The sequence below is a fragment of the Rhizopus delemar genome, genomic scaffold (genome assembly GCF_000149305.1).
Source record: "Rhizopus delemar RA 99-880 supercont3.1 genomic scaffold, whole genome shotgun sequence".
NCBI lineage: Eukaryota > Fungi > Mucoromycota > Mucoromycetes > Mucorales > Rhizopodaceae > Rhizopus > Rhizopus delemar.
The window spans coordinates 3,919,268-3,932,659 of NW_027137827.1; the positions used below are offsets into that span (position 1 = coordinate 3,919,268).

General features: G+C 36.5%; 5 protein-coding genes across 5 annotated transcripts; 4 read left to right on the forward strand and 1 right to left on the reverse strand.

The window, feature by feature from the left end:
- Positions 1–1,346: 1,346 nt before the first annotated feature.
- RO3G_01508 (uncharacterized protein) lies at positions 1,347–1,609 on the forward strand (the record flags this gene model as incomplete). Its single annotated transcript, XM_067656099.1, has 2 exons — positions 1,347–1,503; positions 1,584–1,609. The coding sequence occupies 2 exons, from the start codon at positions 1,347–1,349 to the stop codon at positions 1,607–1,609; spliced, it is 183 nt and encodes a 60-aa protein (XP_067512200.1).
- A 107-nt stretch (positions 1,610–1,716) lies between these two features.
- RO3G_01509 (uncharacterized protein) lies at positions 1,717–2,304 on the reverse strand (the record flags this gene model as incomplete). Its single annotated transcript, XM_067656100.1, has 3 exons — positions 1,717–1,836; positions 1,894–2,182; positions 2,243–2,304. The coding sequence occupies 3 exons, from the start codon at positions 2,302–2,304 to the stop codon at positions 1,717–1,719; spliced, it is 471 nt and encodes a 156-aa protein (XP_067512201.1).
- Positions 2,305–4,926: 2,622 nt separating this feature from the next.
- RO3G_01510 (uncharacterized protein) lies at positions 4,927–5,244 on the forward strand (the record flags this gene model as incomplete). The annotated part of the gene is made up of 1 exon (XM_067656101.1): positions 4,927–5,244. One exon carries the CDS (start codon positions 4,927–4,929, stop codon positions 5,242–5,244), a length of 318 nt encoding a protein of 105 aa, XP_067512202.1.
- Positions 5,245–6,145: 901 nt separating this feature from the next.
- Positions 6,146–7,624, forward strand: RO3G_01511 (uncharacterized protein; the record flags this gene model as incomplete). The annotated part of the gene is made up of 1 exon (XM_067656102.1): positions 6,146–7,624. The coding sequence occupies one exon, from the start codon at positions 6,146–6,148 to the stop codon at positions 7,622–7,624; it is 1,479 nt and encodes a 492-aa protein (XP_067512203.1).
- A 672-nt stretch (positions 7,625–8,296) lies between these two features.
- Positions 8,297–11,563, forward strand: RO3G_01512 (uncharacterized protein; the record flags this gene model as incomplete). The annotated part of the gene is made up of 1 exon (XM_067656103.1): positions 8,297–11,563. One exon carries the CDS (start codon positions 8,297–8,299, stop codon positions 11,561–11,563), a length of 3,267 nt encoding a protein of 1,088 aa, XP_067512204.1.
- Positions 11,564–13,392: the final 1,829 nt, after the last annotated feature.

Consider the following 13,392-nt stretch of genomic DNA (forward strand, 5'->3'; position numbering starts at 1 on the left):
GGCATAGTACATATATTAATATCTATACTATGAAAAGCATATAAACTCGGGACATATATTAAATAAAGCTATATATATAACTTTGAGTCCTATTGAAATCTCTATTTTATTTTGGTGAACAAGACATTGTCAATATGGTATTTATTGGGACGAGCTCATGTATTTAATAAGAACATATAGTGCAACTGGTAAATTTTGTCCGTTTTGAAAAAAAAAAATAAATGGCGGTTATCTTAGAATAAATAGCACTCTATTCTAACCTTGAAAAACAGAACCAAGGTAAGAACTCCAGACTACTATCCAGTTATCGACCAACAACCACTCTCGACCCTATCTTGTGGCTACCATTGACTCATGAAGAAAGAAGTCGATGTATACGATGGCGCCTTGGTTGGTTGCCAGGTGGGGCTCCCAAACCCTGCCCTCGACATCCCAACAACAACCTGTCAAGACGTCACGCCATCAGCTGCCTAAATACGCATCGCCGCCTCTGTATGCCTGAACCAATAGCCGGCCCTATATCTTTCCTTTTGAATATGCTTCCGACATGCGCATTTGTTTCCTCTAGTGTTGCTTTGTTCTGGACCTGTTGATGGCCCCGTTATATGTTCTATCCTCCATGAATTAGATCAACTACAACACTATACAACCATCCCATGCAAGACACCTCATGGCCAAAAACTAATTGAATGGCTGAAACAATTCAACTAACTTCGTATGTCTCTCTATGCACCCTACTTTTCTTTCTCATTTTCTTTACCCTTGAACCCTAAGGGGTTTTTCCTAAACATCAAACCTCCAAATGGATCGATCTGGTCCGGGCGGATACTTATTTGTTTTATTTTTTTAGCGTTCAATTGGACCATGAATAAAATATAACATTTAAACAAAATAAATAGCATTGACTAAAAATTGATTGTCGTTCTCGAAATTTTACTTTGTCTCTTAAAAAAAATACAATTTGTCAGTTTCATTGTAAAATTGGCATGTAAGTATAAGTGAAATACATATTAAAGTAAGCAGCTAATTAGAAGCTTGTTTTGCTGTAGCAGTTGACGGTTTGGCGTTTGGAGTGTCTACAGAATCCCTAGAGATCACTGAGACTTGCTCTGTTACACGCATCTGCAATTCTTTGCGATAGATTTTCTTCATTCATCAACCTGCGGCGCTTCATTTTTTTCTTTTACAACAGCCTTTCCTCCTCTCCTCCCAAAACTGCTCAATTGGGTTCAACTCTGGCGAATAAGGAGGTAAATACATTGCTCTATAGCCCCTACTCTCAACTTTTCTTATCGTTGGATGAGGCTTATGAATAGTACAGTTATCCATTACGAGATAACTACAATATGGCCTCCGTCCATGTCCATGATATCAAGAAGTTCATGCATGAATCTTACAAAATGAGCAGTGGTTGTACCCTTTGGTACTCGCTTGTTGTTCTCACTACTCTCCTCAATGCCACCGTGCTCTTTAGATATCTCACTGGTATTATTAAGATTAAAAGTAAGCTTTCTAACGCACGTTGTTATAAAAAGCTTGAGATAACAAAATAAAGTGTAACTCAAATCCATATTACTATCTAGGCAAAAACCTTACTGTGCTTGCCTAGTATTTATGTATAGATATCAAAAACTGGAAATATGTAATACTCAAGAGGTGCTTTCTTGGAGAAAGCTTACTTTATTTTTTATATATTTTTTACATATATTATTATATTTAATTCTGGTTGATTTCATTTAATGCTTTTTTAATCGTATCTTCAGCGTCAACCTTGATAAGTCCTACTTGCTGTTTTTTAAGCACTTCAGTAATGTCTTCTTGTTCATTCAATAGCTCCTTTGATACAATCATTAGATACCATATGTGTTAATACGCATTTAAACAAAAACTTACTTTAAATTTTAAAAGTAATTCCAATACTTTTATCCAATAATATCTATCCTCCCAATCTCTTGGAACAATTGCAGACCTTTGTTCAACAAAGCACCATTTATTCTCTTCAACCCTTTTTGTACAAAGTAGTGTCATCGTATTATTAATACACTGTACAGTCAGTACTTTTCTTCGCCCAAATGTCGTCCACGACGCCGATAAGACCTTGCTCATTTCGTTTTTTAAGCAACGGCTAGTTACACCCATCAATTTTAACATATCTTCCTGGGTATGCACTCCATCAATTTCCCTGTATTTTTTTCATAAGCAGTTAACAAATTTCAAGTTATTGGGATTTTTTTTAAGTTACCCTGAACATTCAATAATCAATCTCTCTATTTTGTCTTTTAAACTGTAGCCAATCCCATCCATTATCTTCTGTTCATCACTCAAACAAATGGCCAATTGTTTGTTGGTCATCAGGCCCTTCTCACACCTGTTATAGCTGACAAAACAAAATTAAACACTTAATATGAGATGACAATTATTTATTGTTTACCACATGAATGAAATATTCTTATATACAGCACTAAAATATTTGAAAATGCGGATAATGCACTCACAGTAGGGTGTGCGTTCAATTGTGTCAGTGTAATATGCAGGTTTTTCACAGTTTGCATGATAATCAGACATAATATACTTCAAAAGGTTTACAACTTGTTTTTCTTTTGAAGAATATGTATCATCAAGTTTATGTGTGTAGATTGTCTGCATAAGTTCCTCAAGGTCACCATCAATTATACGCTTTAAAAAAGTTTGCGCTTTGGGTATTTCATTAAAACACCTATTGTTGTCTTGGTCGATCATGTTCAGCTTGTAGTCGTCTAAAACATCGTTCGAGATTGGTGTTGAAGGGATATTTGAGATGATTACTTCAAATGCAGACTGAACTTGGGAGGCATCAGTTTCATTGATACATGGTTTGTTGATTGTGGTCAACGGCCCCATTGAGGGCATACAGAAATTAAACGACTTCTTAGGCTTTTTTACATGGATAAAACTATTCTTCTATGTATAGACACAAAAGATAAAAAGCAATCATATTCTACTGCTCTTTGATTAAGATAATGTTAACTTACTTTTTTCTACTTAGCACAAGTATCTGCCGCCTTTCTCTTGTCCTAAACAAGAAAATAAATCGATCAAAAACAAAATTTCAATTAATCACAAACTTAGTGTATTAGGATTGATATTATTTGTTTGGTTAATACTTCCGAAGTTGTTGACAAAATCAGCAACTTTCGCAAAAGACGTCGATGAAGCTGAAGAGGAGGCCAAGGATTGTTCCAAAGGACTTACTTGAGGAGTTTTTTTGAGAAACTTGTGAGGTTGGGTTGGTATTGTAAATTGATTGTAAAAACTATTTTAAAAAAAAGAAATGTGTTCATTATCTATCACTCTAAGAGCAAACCCAACGGTCCCGATTAAATTAACTTAATACCTCGAAATCAAAAAATTGTCACCCAACGGACCCTATTAAAGTTAATAGGAGTTATCAGACCTATTGTGAGATTGGAATTTGTAGGGTTTTTATATAAAGTGGGCTTTTATAAATAGTTTTTGACTTTAGACCAAGGATTTGAATAGTGTTTGGTTCCCAAAATAGTAATAGATTGAATATAAGTTCGTTTGTAATAAGTAGCCACCAGATCTTGTTAAGTAGATCAAACTGTTTTGAGTAAGTAAAATAAAAAGATAAAATAAAAGGGATTACAATGAAGTGTATATACTTCAAGAAATTTCTTGTTCTTGATGTTAAATAAAATAAAAGAAAAACAAAGAAATTTACTTTGAGTGATATTTATTAAAATAATCAAAAAGTAAAGTAGTGAAGAAAGAATATTGTGAAAAGTAAAGCATATGAAATATTGAAGTTATTTATAAGTTTTTGGCTTTTCTAATTATATATTTTTTTTGATGATTTTGTGATGTTCTATATTTTTTTGTATTCTTCTGTATTTATCTGTATTCATACGTATTTGTTTATATACTTCTGGATTTGAACTGGTTAGAGAAAAGTCAAAGGCTGCCAAAGTTTGCTGCATTGCATTACACTATTATCTTTCGTGTAATGTTATATTGTAAGTCATCTTAATAATGGATCTTTAACTTTCTCGCTTATATGTCACTTTAGAATGCATTCAATTGAGTTCTCTATACATTGAGAATGAATTCAGTTGATGGATGATTGCGTTTTTAGTTTAAATAAAGCTGAATTTTACTATGATAAACATTGCAAAACAATTTCAATTAGCTTTACTAGTAGACTTGTACTTATACTGAAGAAAGCGGTAATCCTTAAGTTAAATGACTTTAATACTGATAAATACGCTTCGGCGCATTCTGAAGCGGCAGCAAAAAGTTTTTTGTCGTAGGTTGGTGATTACAAGAAGCCATCTGCAATGAGACGAAGATGATCCCCGATGCGATCTCGGTTGACAACCTTATGACCAGAAAATGATCTGATACAGTGGGTTTCTTCGTCATATTCAAGATTAAAGCCTTTCAAAGCAAGAAGATACTAATTTGCTCATAAAGAAAATCTACTGCTTTCTGGTTGTTCCCCGATACCTCTGCCTCATATTCAACCTTAACCTCATTCGTGGACTACACCATTCTCACTTACACCTTTCTAATTTTCATTTTCTACTGCATAATATAAAAAACCAACAACAATAATGTGACTTGATTCATCGTCATTTAATAAACTTGGGCCTTATGCTCCTTACAAAAAAAAATGATTATTCAATCTCAATCTTAGTTATCTTAACTTAATAAAGAAATACCAAGTTCTAACAATATTTCTTTATCTTTGTTGTTATACTACCTTTTACCTAAAACTCCCCTTTCCTAAACAATAATGATAAATTTCAGTGTCCAAAATGTGAAAGCAAACTTAAAACCCTAACCACTCTTAGACGCCACATTAAAAAACGGTATGGTGTTTTTAAATCTATTTCTAAAAAGAAACGACAACATTCTGAATTAAAAAGCATGGACGACGAACATCCTTCCATTAATCTAAATCACCACATACTTGAAAACGAAGAAGCTAACTTACAAGTGGATACTTCAAATTCATTTCCTTCAACACCACAAGTAGATAAAGATACTGCAATACTGATCGCCTCTGATGCTCTGTCTCTTTCAAAAAAGGATCAAAGGAAATGTATCATGCTTGCCAGCTTAGCAGATCTGGAGCCAATTACCTCAACTCCAAACACAGGAAAAAAAATATTGTTTACTAAGCAAATCAACAAATATTGGTGGACCAACCAGTTGGAGACTGGACACTTCCATTGGAAAATTTAGAAACAAACATATCCTCTACAACAGCAAGTGAAAGCAGTATTTTGAACCACATTATCAAGACATCGCCATTTCACATGCATTTATTAGATACTAAATATGTTGAACTATCTGAATCCATTACTCATATGATAAATAAAGACTGGATTCTATTTCCACAACTCAGATATGCCATTCCGCAGCTTTTTTCTGGAGCTGTTATTATGGATGGATCTGCAGCACTGTTATTAAATGGTTTGGAGCCTTATGGCAGGTCACGAATCATTGGCGCTCATTTTGAAAGAAGGACCAGATCAGCATTATATCAGTCGTCATTCCTTAGAAAAGAAAACAGATATGGCTAGATTACAACCGTTGCTGTTGAAGATGATAATACAACTAAAGTATAAATAGACCTTTTGACATGTAATTTATTAGTTACTTCCAGTTTACAAATTGATTGACATGCAGTAACAACAAACGGAGTGGTGGAATTAGGCCCAAACACCAATAATTTCTTTCCAAAGGATGCCATTTCAATTTACTTGAATGAAGAGTCTGTAAAACTTGTCAAGGTTATGACCAAAAACAAGGCAACAATGTCGATCAATTCATGGAATTACCTAGCACAGTTGTGTCAAGTACGCAGTAAGTTTCATTGTTTGTCTACATATACCCTTTGTAAATCTTTCAGTTCAATTTCTACAGATATCACTTTCCAACCATACACCATATGGACTTTGTATAATTATGACACAAACCAGAGCTTGGATTCACAGCCACAAAAGTTATCATTCATGTTCCAACGTATCGCTCTTGCTGTGATCGCAGATGGTGCTGCTTGTTGTAGAACAGAGTCTGATCATAACGGAAATTGAATAATCACAACTAAAAGAAGTATATTAAAATTGATAAAAGATAATACATGGTTCTTTCGCCTAAAGTTGCTAAGCCACCTGAACATGGTAGGCCACCAAACCAATCTACACGATCGATGAGGTCTAACTCCTCAACGTCACCTAAAACAACTGTGCTGTATTCGAAAGTACATCAACGACCGGCTGTCACCCGTGAGAATTTACTTCATCGGCACTCACATGTGCCATCTCAACCTTCATCTGATTCAGTTGATTTGAATACAACTGACTCGAATAATGTTAAACCAGTAATTATCGACACCACCTTTTGGGGAGTGTCTCAATCATCGGGAAGCATTTTCTTTGACGTTACATCTCGTCGTGAATCTGATCGAGAATTATATAAGGTCGCCTTTTACCAATTGAAAGACTATGTTGGTCTTGTAGTTCATAAGTCAGGTTCTAATCGGTACCTGGAAGTTAATTTTGATAATGAGGAATTTCGCACTTCAGCTTGCCATGAGGGATTAAAATTCGATAATGGCTTAGTTATCATCCGCCCTGTCATTGCATGTCGTCCTGGATCAATTATTAAACGAGTTACACTCCAACGTTTACCATGGTTACGTCCACAGCGTCTTTTGGAAGGCTTACGCAGTACTCTCGGCAACTACGGTGTTGTTAGAGATGTTGGTATTGTTACTGACACGGAAACAGGCGCTTTCCTTGGATCTGGATATGCAGTCTTAGATTGTTCTCCTGATCCTACTCAAACGGATCCTTTTCTCGAACTTACGCATGCCATCGAATGGGTAGATACCTCTGATAGCGCCGAGTTGTCTTCAGTTTTTATCCATGCCTATTGGAAAGACATGCCTACCTATTGCAAGTACTGTCACGAGCTTGGACATAGTGCAATACAATGTAAAGATGCTCCTAGTAATAAACGTACTTGCTTTTACTGTTTTAAGCCAGGACACATTAGAGCACAATGTCCTGATAAAGTTGCTTTGGGTAAACGTCGAAAAGGGAATCACTCACCCTCTGTTTCACACGAACTTGATCCTCCAGTAAACACTGTGACGACTGATAATACGGCCTCAGACACGACAGCTTTGGAGGTGTTTAATACAGAGGTTTCCCAGTACGCCACGAACGTAACCTTAGATGGGGCTCTTACGAACGATTCATCCGATTCCACAGATTCAAACCAATCTTTTACTGTTTATCGTCAACATTCCACAGATCCATTGTTTGAACAATCCAACCTTTCTCAATATGCCAACGTAGATAAGACGTCGAATGAGAATACACCTCATACATTAGTGGAAGAGATGGACTTACAAACACGACCTGCTTCGCCTTCTGATCACAATCCGACACAGGAATTTATGGATATTAGTTCCGATGAAGACTTATTGGATACTCATGTAATCTCTCCAGCTATGAAGAATACATTGACCAGTAAGGCTCATCAGACTTCGACTGCTACACCGATTCGGAAGTCCAACCGACGACCAAAACCTCGGCAGATCATGAATCTTTAAATGTTATGACTATGAATAATCGTAACAAACGCAAGGCTTATACATTACTTTCCTTGAACGGTAACAGTCTTTTCAAGGTTAGTAATCCACCCTCGCAAAAACATTTAATATGGTACATTCGCTCGAAATCTCCCACTTTTGTTGCTCTTCAAGAAATTGACAATAGTGGTAGTAATTTTCATCATTTACAATTATTACACCAACAGTTTTTTAGTCATCAACCCTTCTGGACTCGCTACTGTGGTCTTCTCTACTTTGATTTTCAATATACGCTAACGCGCATTCCTCATCCTGAAGAGACACGCTGTATTTTAGCCAAAATCATTTATACTAATGATCAGATGGCTCCCTTTTGCATTTTAGTTGTCTACGCTCCGACTTCTTCGCCGCGTGATAGACTTGAATTTTTTTGATACTCTGTTGTCTTATCGTCAACTCTCACCATATGATTCTGATTCTTGTGTTAATTGTATGATTATTGCTGGAGATTTTAACTATTCTCTCCCATCATCATCATCAACCAATCGCGCCTCGCCTCCTACTAGATGGTTACATTTTCTTCAATGCCATGTCCAAAACGTGATGGTGGATCTCCGTTCTCTGGATACTCCCACTTTTCGTCGAGGGCTATGCACTCAGTCCACCATCGATTTTATCTATGTATCTATTGATATGTCAGTTAGTTACGTTGACGCAAACGTTGAATTTCTCAATGCTAGCTGGACCGATCACGCTTTGCTTCAGGTGACCCTAAAGACTGATTTTCTTTTTGATACAGGTCCGGGTATATGGAGGGCTAATCCCCTGTACGTGGATCTTAAAGAATATAGACAGCAGCTGGCGATTATGCTCAATGCCTTGTACGATAAAGAAATCGCCTACTCCTCTTCGACACCACAAGAACTTTGGGATTTAGTTAAAAGTAGAGTTCAACTTTTTACTCAACGATTTGGAAGAAAACGGGTAGACTGGCGTAAACAACAAATTATTGCTTTACAGAAGAAACGTCAACGTATACTTAGAGGATCTTTGCCGACTTCACTTTTGGCAATTCACCTGCCTCGAGTTGAAAGTCAAATCCAGGCTTTACAACAAGAAATAACCTCTATTGCTATTCTTAAGGCAGAACGGACCTGGCGAGAACGAGGCGAAACAGATGCAGGTTATCTCAAGAAATCAGCGGAACAACGACGAGTTCAACAATCAATTCCACCTTTACGGAACCCTTTGACTCAGACTACATGTTCTACACAAGATCAGATGTTAGATGTTACTGAAAAGTTTTATAAGAACCTGTATTCGGCAGATGCGATCTGTTCATCCGCTCTTAGTCATATGGTATCTAACATTCCTGCTTCTTGTCGTCTATCCAAGGAAGATTCTGACATGATGGTCTCACCTTTTGTGAAGGAAGAAATCCTGGATCAAGCCACGCGCGCTCCTAAAGTCAGTAGCCCAGGGACGGATGGCCTATCATACGTTTTCCTCAATTTGATATTTAAACATCCCAAGTATTCTTCCTTGATACTAAAAGTATACAATAATGCCCTCTCGGATAGTATTTTTCCCAAGTCGTGGCTTGAAACTTGTGTTTGTCTACTTCCAAAGAAAGGGGATCTCACATCTTTGCAGAATTGGCGTCCGATAACCTTAATTAATTGTGATGCAAAAATCCTTACTCGCATGCTCAATTCCCGCCTTGGTTCTGTTGTCTCTTCACTTATCTCGCCATGGCAGAGTGGTTTTATGAAAGATCGATTTATCGCCGACAATGGTATTCTAGTCAATCTTGCTATGGAACAAGCTGCTGTCAGAAATTCGGATGAAATTGGTCTTCTATGTGATCAAGAAAAAGCCTATGACAGGATCCACCCTAATTATCTTCGTACGGTCCTTGAACAGTATGGTTTTCCTACTTCTTTTGTGTCGTCTATAGACAACTTGTTCTTTGGGACATCCATGAGGGTTAATGTCAATGGCTTCCTCACCACACCCATTCCTCTAGGACGGGGTCTACGTCAAGGTGATCCGATCAGCCCTCTTCTTTTTAATCTTGCGATAGAACCTCTCATAAAAGCAATTGTTGATTCCCCACGAACCATTGGTTTTCGCCCGCCTAATCTATCATTGTCGAGCATACGCACACCAGTATATGGTCCGCCCTCGTTATGTCCCCTAAAGGTTCTTGCCTATGCAGATGATTTATTAATCTTTTTGAACAATCCTGGTGATCTCGATGTAGTACAATCTCTTATTGCCTGTTATAATCAAGCATCTAACGCGAAAATGAATTACGACAAAACCGTCGCGTTCTCTGTCTCCGGGGTTCCTCATCCCCACTGGTTACCTGCCTTAGCGCCTTATGGTATCACTCAATGGCATGATCGACGCTCAGCTGAACCTCTCATATATCTTGGTTATCCGCTGATGCATTCAAACGCTCATCACAACTGGTTTCAATCACATCTGATTGCTAAAATTAGTTGGGCATGTGACATTCATAAACAACGTAATCTTTCTATTCGAGGTCGTGCAACAGTTTTAAATACTTTGATACTGTCCACACTGTGGCATGTTCTCCGAGTCACCTGGGTTAGTCAAGCAACTTTAGGAAATATACGTCGTATCTGTCGAAAATTCCTGATGTTTCGTGTCTTCCCTCCTATTGCTTCTGATATCCTTCATTTGCCTTTACAACAGGGTGGTATTGGTGCATTGGGCCCTGCAATTCAACAGCAAGCTCTACAATTTCGCTGGCTTACTCCTTTGCTTCAACATCATTACCCGCTTCACTTAGCAGCGAGATGGCTTGGGGCACATATATCAAGCATAGCTCCCATAGCATTACTTGATCACCGTTTACCTTTCCTCTTCAAGGCCTTACGGCGTAACATGCTTCAACAACATCGCCCAGGTGTTTGCGCAGTCCTTTTTCGGGCTTTTGATAATTTGTATGACTCTTCCACTATTTCAGGGGTTCTCAACATTGATCTTAATACGCCTGACATCTTTCCCTTGAACCTTAGCCTGGACCTGCCTGTGTCTGCTGTTATACAATGGACAAATGAATTTTGTAGAAAAGAACAAAACTCCTTTGACAATATCCTAGTTCGCGACGTCTTTGAATATGTCCCTACCCTGGATTGTCTACGTCCGAAGGTTCTTCCTACAGACCGTCCCAATATTACCTTTGGTCGATATCGGGTTCAAAAACTACTACGCTGGATCATATCTAGTGAGGTTTGTCTGTTGCCTTTCTTTGCACGCCTATGTCTTCCTGTGACCCCCTCTGGGCCTATACGACTTGCTGGCGATAGATTTTTAGATCCTCTTTACAAAATCTTGATTGATCCTGATATGGATCCCATTCTGAACCTGATATCTCCCAAACGTTTCCGTCAGGCACGCATGATTAAGTTGCTCCAAACAATTCCACTGTCCTCGCCTGTTCGACAAAAACCGGCACGTCTTTGGCAATCCTTTTGGCGTTCACAAATTCCTCTTGCCGTTCGAACACCGTGGTACCGATTGTTACAAGGAAAATCTCCTTGTGCTCAAATACTTCACAAACATGTTCAAGATCTATGTGATCCATTTTGTCGTGTTTGTGCACCTCAATCAATTATTGAACATGTTGATCATTTCTTTTTTCTATGTCCAAAAAAACGCTTTGTGTGGGAGCAAGTGTGGCCTCACTTCTTCGGTTGCCCCATGTCTACTCACTTGGTCTACCGAGCCATTCATCTTTTACGTTTACCTCCTCAACGTTTGTCCTTACTTTCCAACGAAAGTATAATTGGTTGCACTTTATTGTGTATTTGGAAAGCTCACTGGAGGTTTATTTTCGACGACATACCTTTTGACCCATTGTTGGTCTTTCAAAACGTTTTGTCATCGGTTGGTACTTTTAAGTCCAACGCCTTGATTTCTTTTCTCTAGATTAATCTGGATCCCTCAGATACTTTTATGCCTTTTTTTGTTAATCCGAAGCTCACCGCTATTCAATACGTGGCTTTTCAATTATATCTTTATTTAATAAAGTTTCGGCCTAGTCGCCCCTACAAAAAAAAAAAAATAAAAGATAATAATTTAAATCTTTATTAAATAAAATATATTCTTCTTCTTTTTATATAAAACTATCACTATTAGATTCATTCTATAAAGTAAACATGAATAATAAATAAGTCATGGTCTTTACTATTCATCATTTCTGTAAATGAATAATAATGGATCAGGTACCTAGTCAACTTCGATCGGACTGGAGGCATTTCATATAAATATATCTTTCCTCTCAATGAAGACGGAACGAATCTCCCAGATCAGTTAAAGAACAATAAGATCTATAAAAACAACGAATTAAAGATTTTCATAACCTATTCAGTGATCATTCTTCAATCAAACATGTCAATTATTGGATCTATTGTCGTATTTACCCCATTAAATACTTATTATTCGTATGAGATTACTCAAATCTTATATAAAAATAACAAGTACTGAATACATAATATTATATATTACATATTCTCTAAGACTCATTTACAATATTAACCATATACAATATTTATATTATTCAAGTTCAATACTAAAATTGACCTTGAACTCACTTCGGTCCCTGAATAATTTTATTTCCTATATAAAGGCGTAGTTTGATTAAATGGGTTCTCTCTCTCGTCTTGAAATCTAATAAAGAGGTTACATAGAGACTCATTCACTAGTTTTCAAGTACTATCTCCTTTTAATTCTCAAATTTTTATCTGCAAATATCTCATCTATGCTCATAACTACTCATTTATCCGCCAACTGATAGAAGAATATAACTAGTAGACTTTGTAATGATTTCTTTTTAACTATTAAAATTGTCTTAAATAAAGTTCAGTCTCAAAAAGTATTTTTTTGCTTTATTCCTATTTTGATAATTACCTTACCAGAACATAACACAGTTCACACCTTCAAGCCCTCAACGCCACCTTCTCTTGTCCTCTTTTAGTTGTCTATCCAAGCTTCTTAGTTCCTGTCCGGTTCTTTCTCTCTCTTCTCTCTGGCTTGAAAAAACAACTCATTACACGCGCGTAGTGATTGAATTGAATATAACAATAATTCCACCAATTCCTTCTTCTTGTAGAAAAGTAACTGATTGTAGTTGACATTAATAAATATAAGTCTTAATACAAGATCATAATTAAAATAAAATAAAATACAAGTTTATTTAAATAAGATCATACAATCAATTCCAATTAAACATGTTCTTTTAGAATATGTATTGTATTCATGAGAGTTCTTTGATAAGAAGAAGTATCAACTAAAATAACAAAATCCAATCCATTGTCAGGAATATTGCTCATCTTTCACGTAATTGAAATATCGCGTAAAATAACGTTATTCAAATCAGTGAGGAATTCCCAGAATAAAAAGATAATCTATGACAGACATACAAAAGAACAAATGAAAAGTTTTCATAATCATAATTATAGATAACGCTTGCTAAAGTACCTGAATATTAGAAGAACGATCACAATAGAAGATATCAAGCCACTCACTCAATAAGATATAAATACCTGCCTTCAATTAAAATAATTTTTACTAAAAAACTTAAACTGAAATAAAGATTAGTCTCAAAAAGTACTCACACTGTTTCTTGATCTTTGTTTCTACCTTTTTTTGAATTACTATTACCATTATACAACAAACAATCCCTAAATATTACGTTCATTCTATTGCAAATCGTTAAGAATCTGTTGGGTTAGACGTAACAGATTATTTTTGATGGA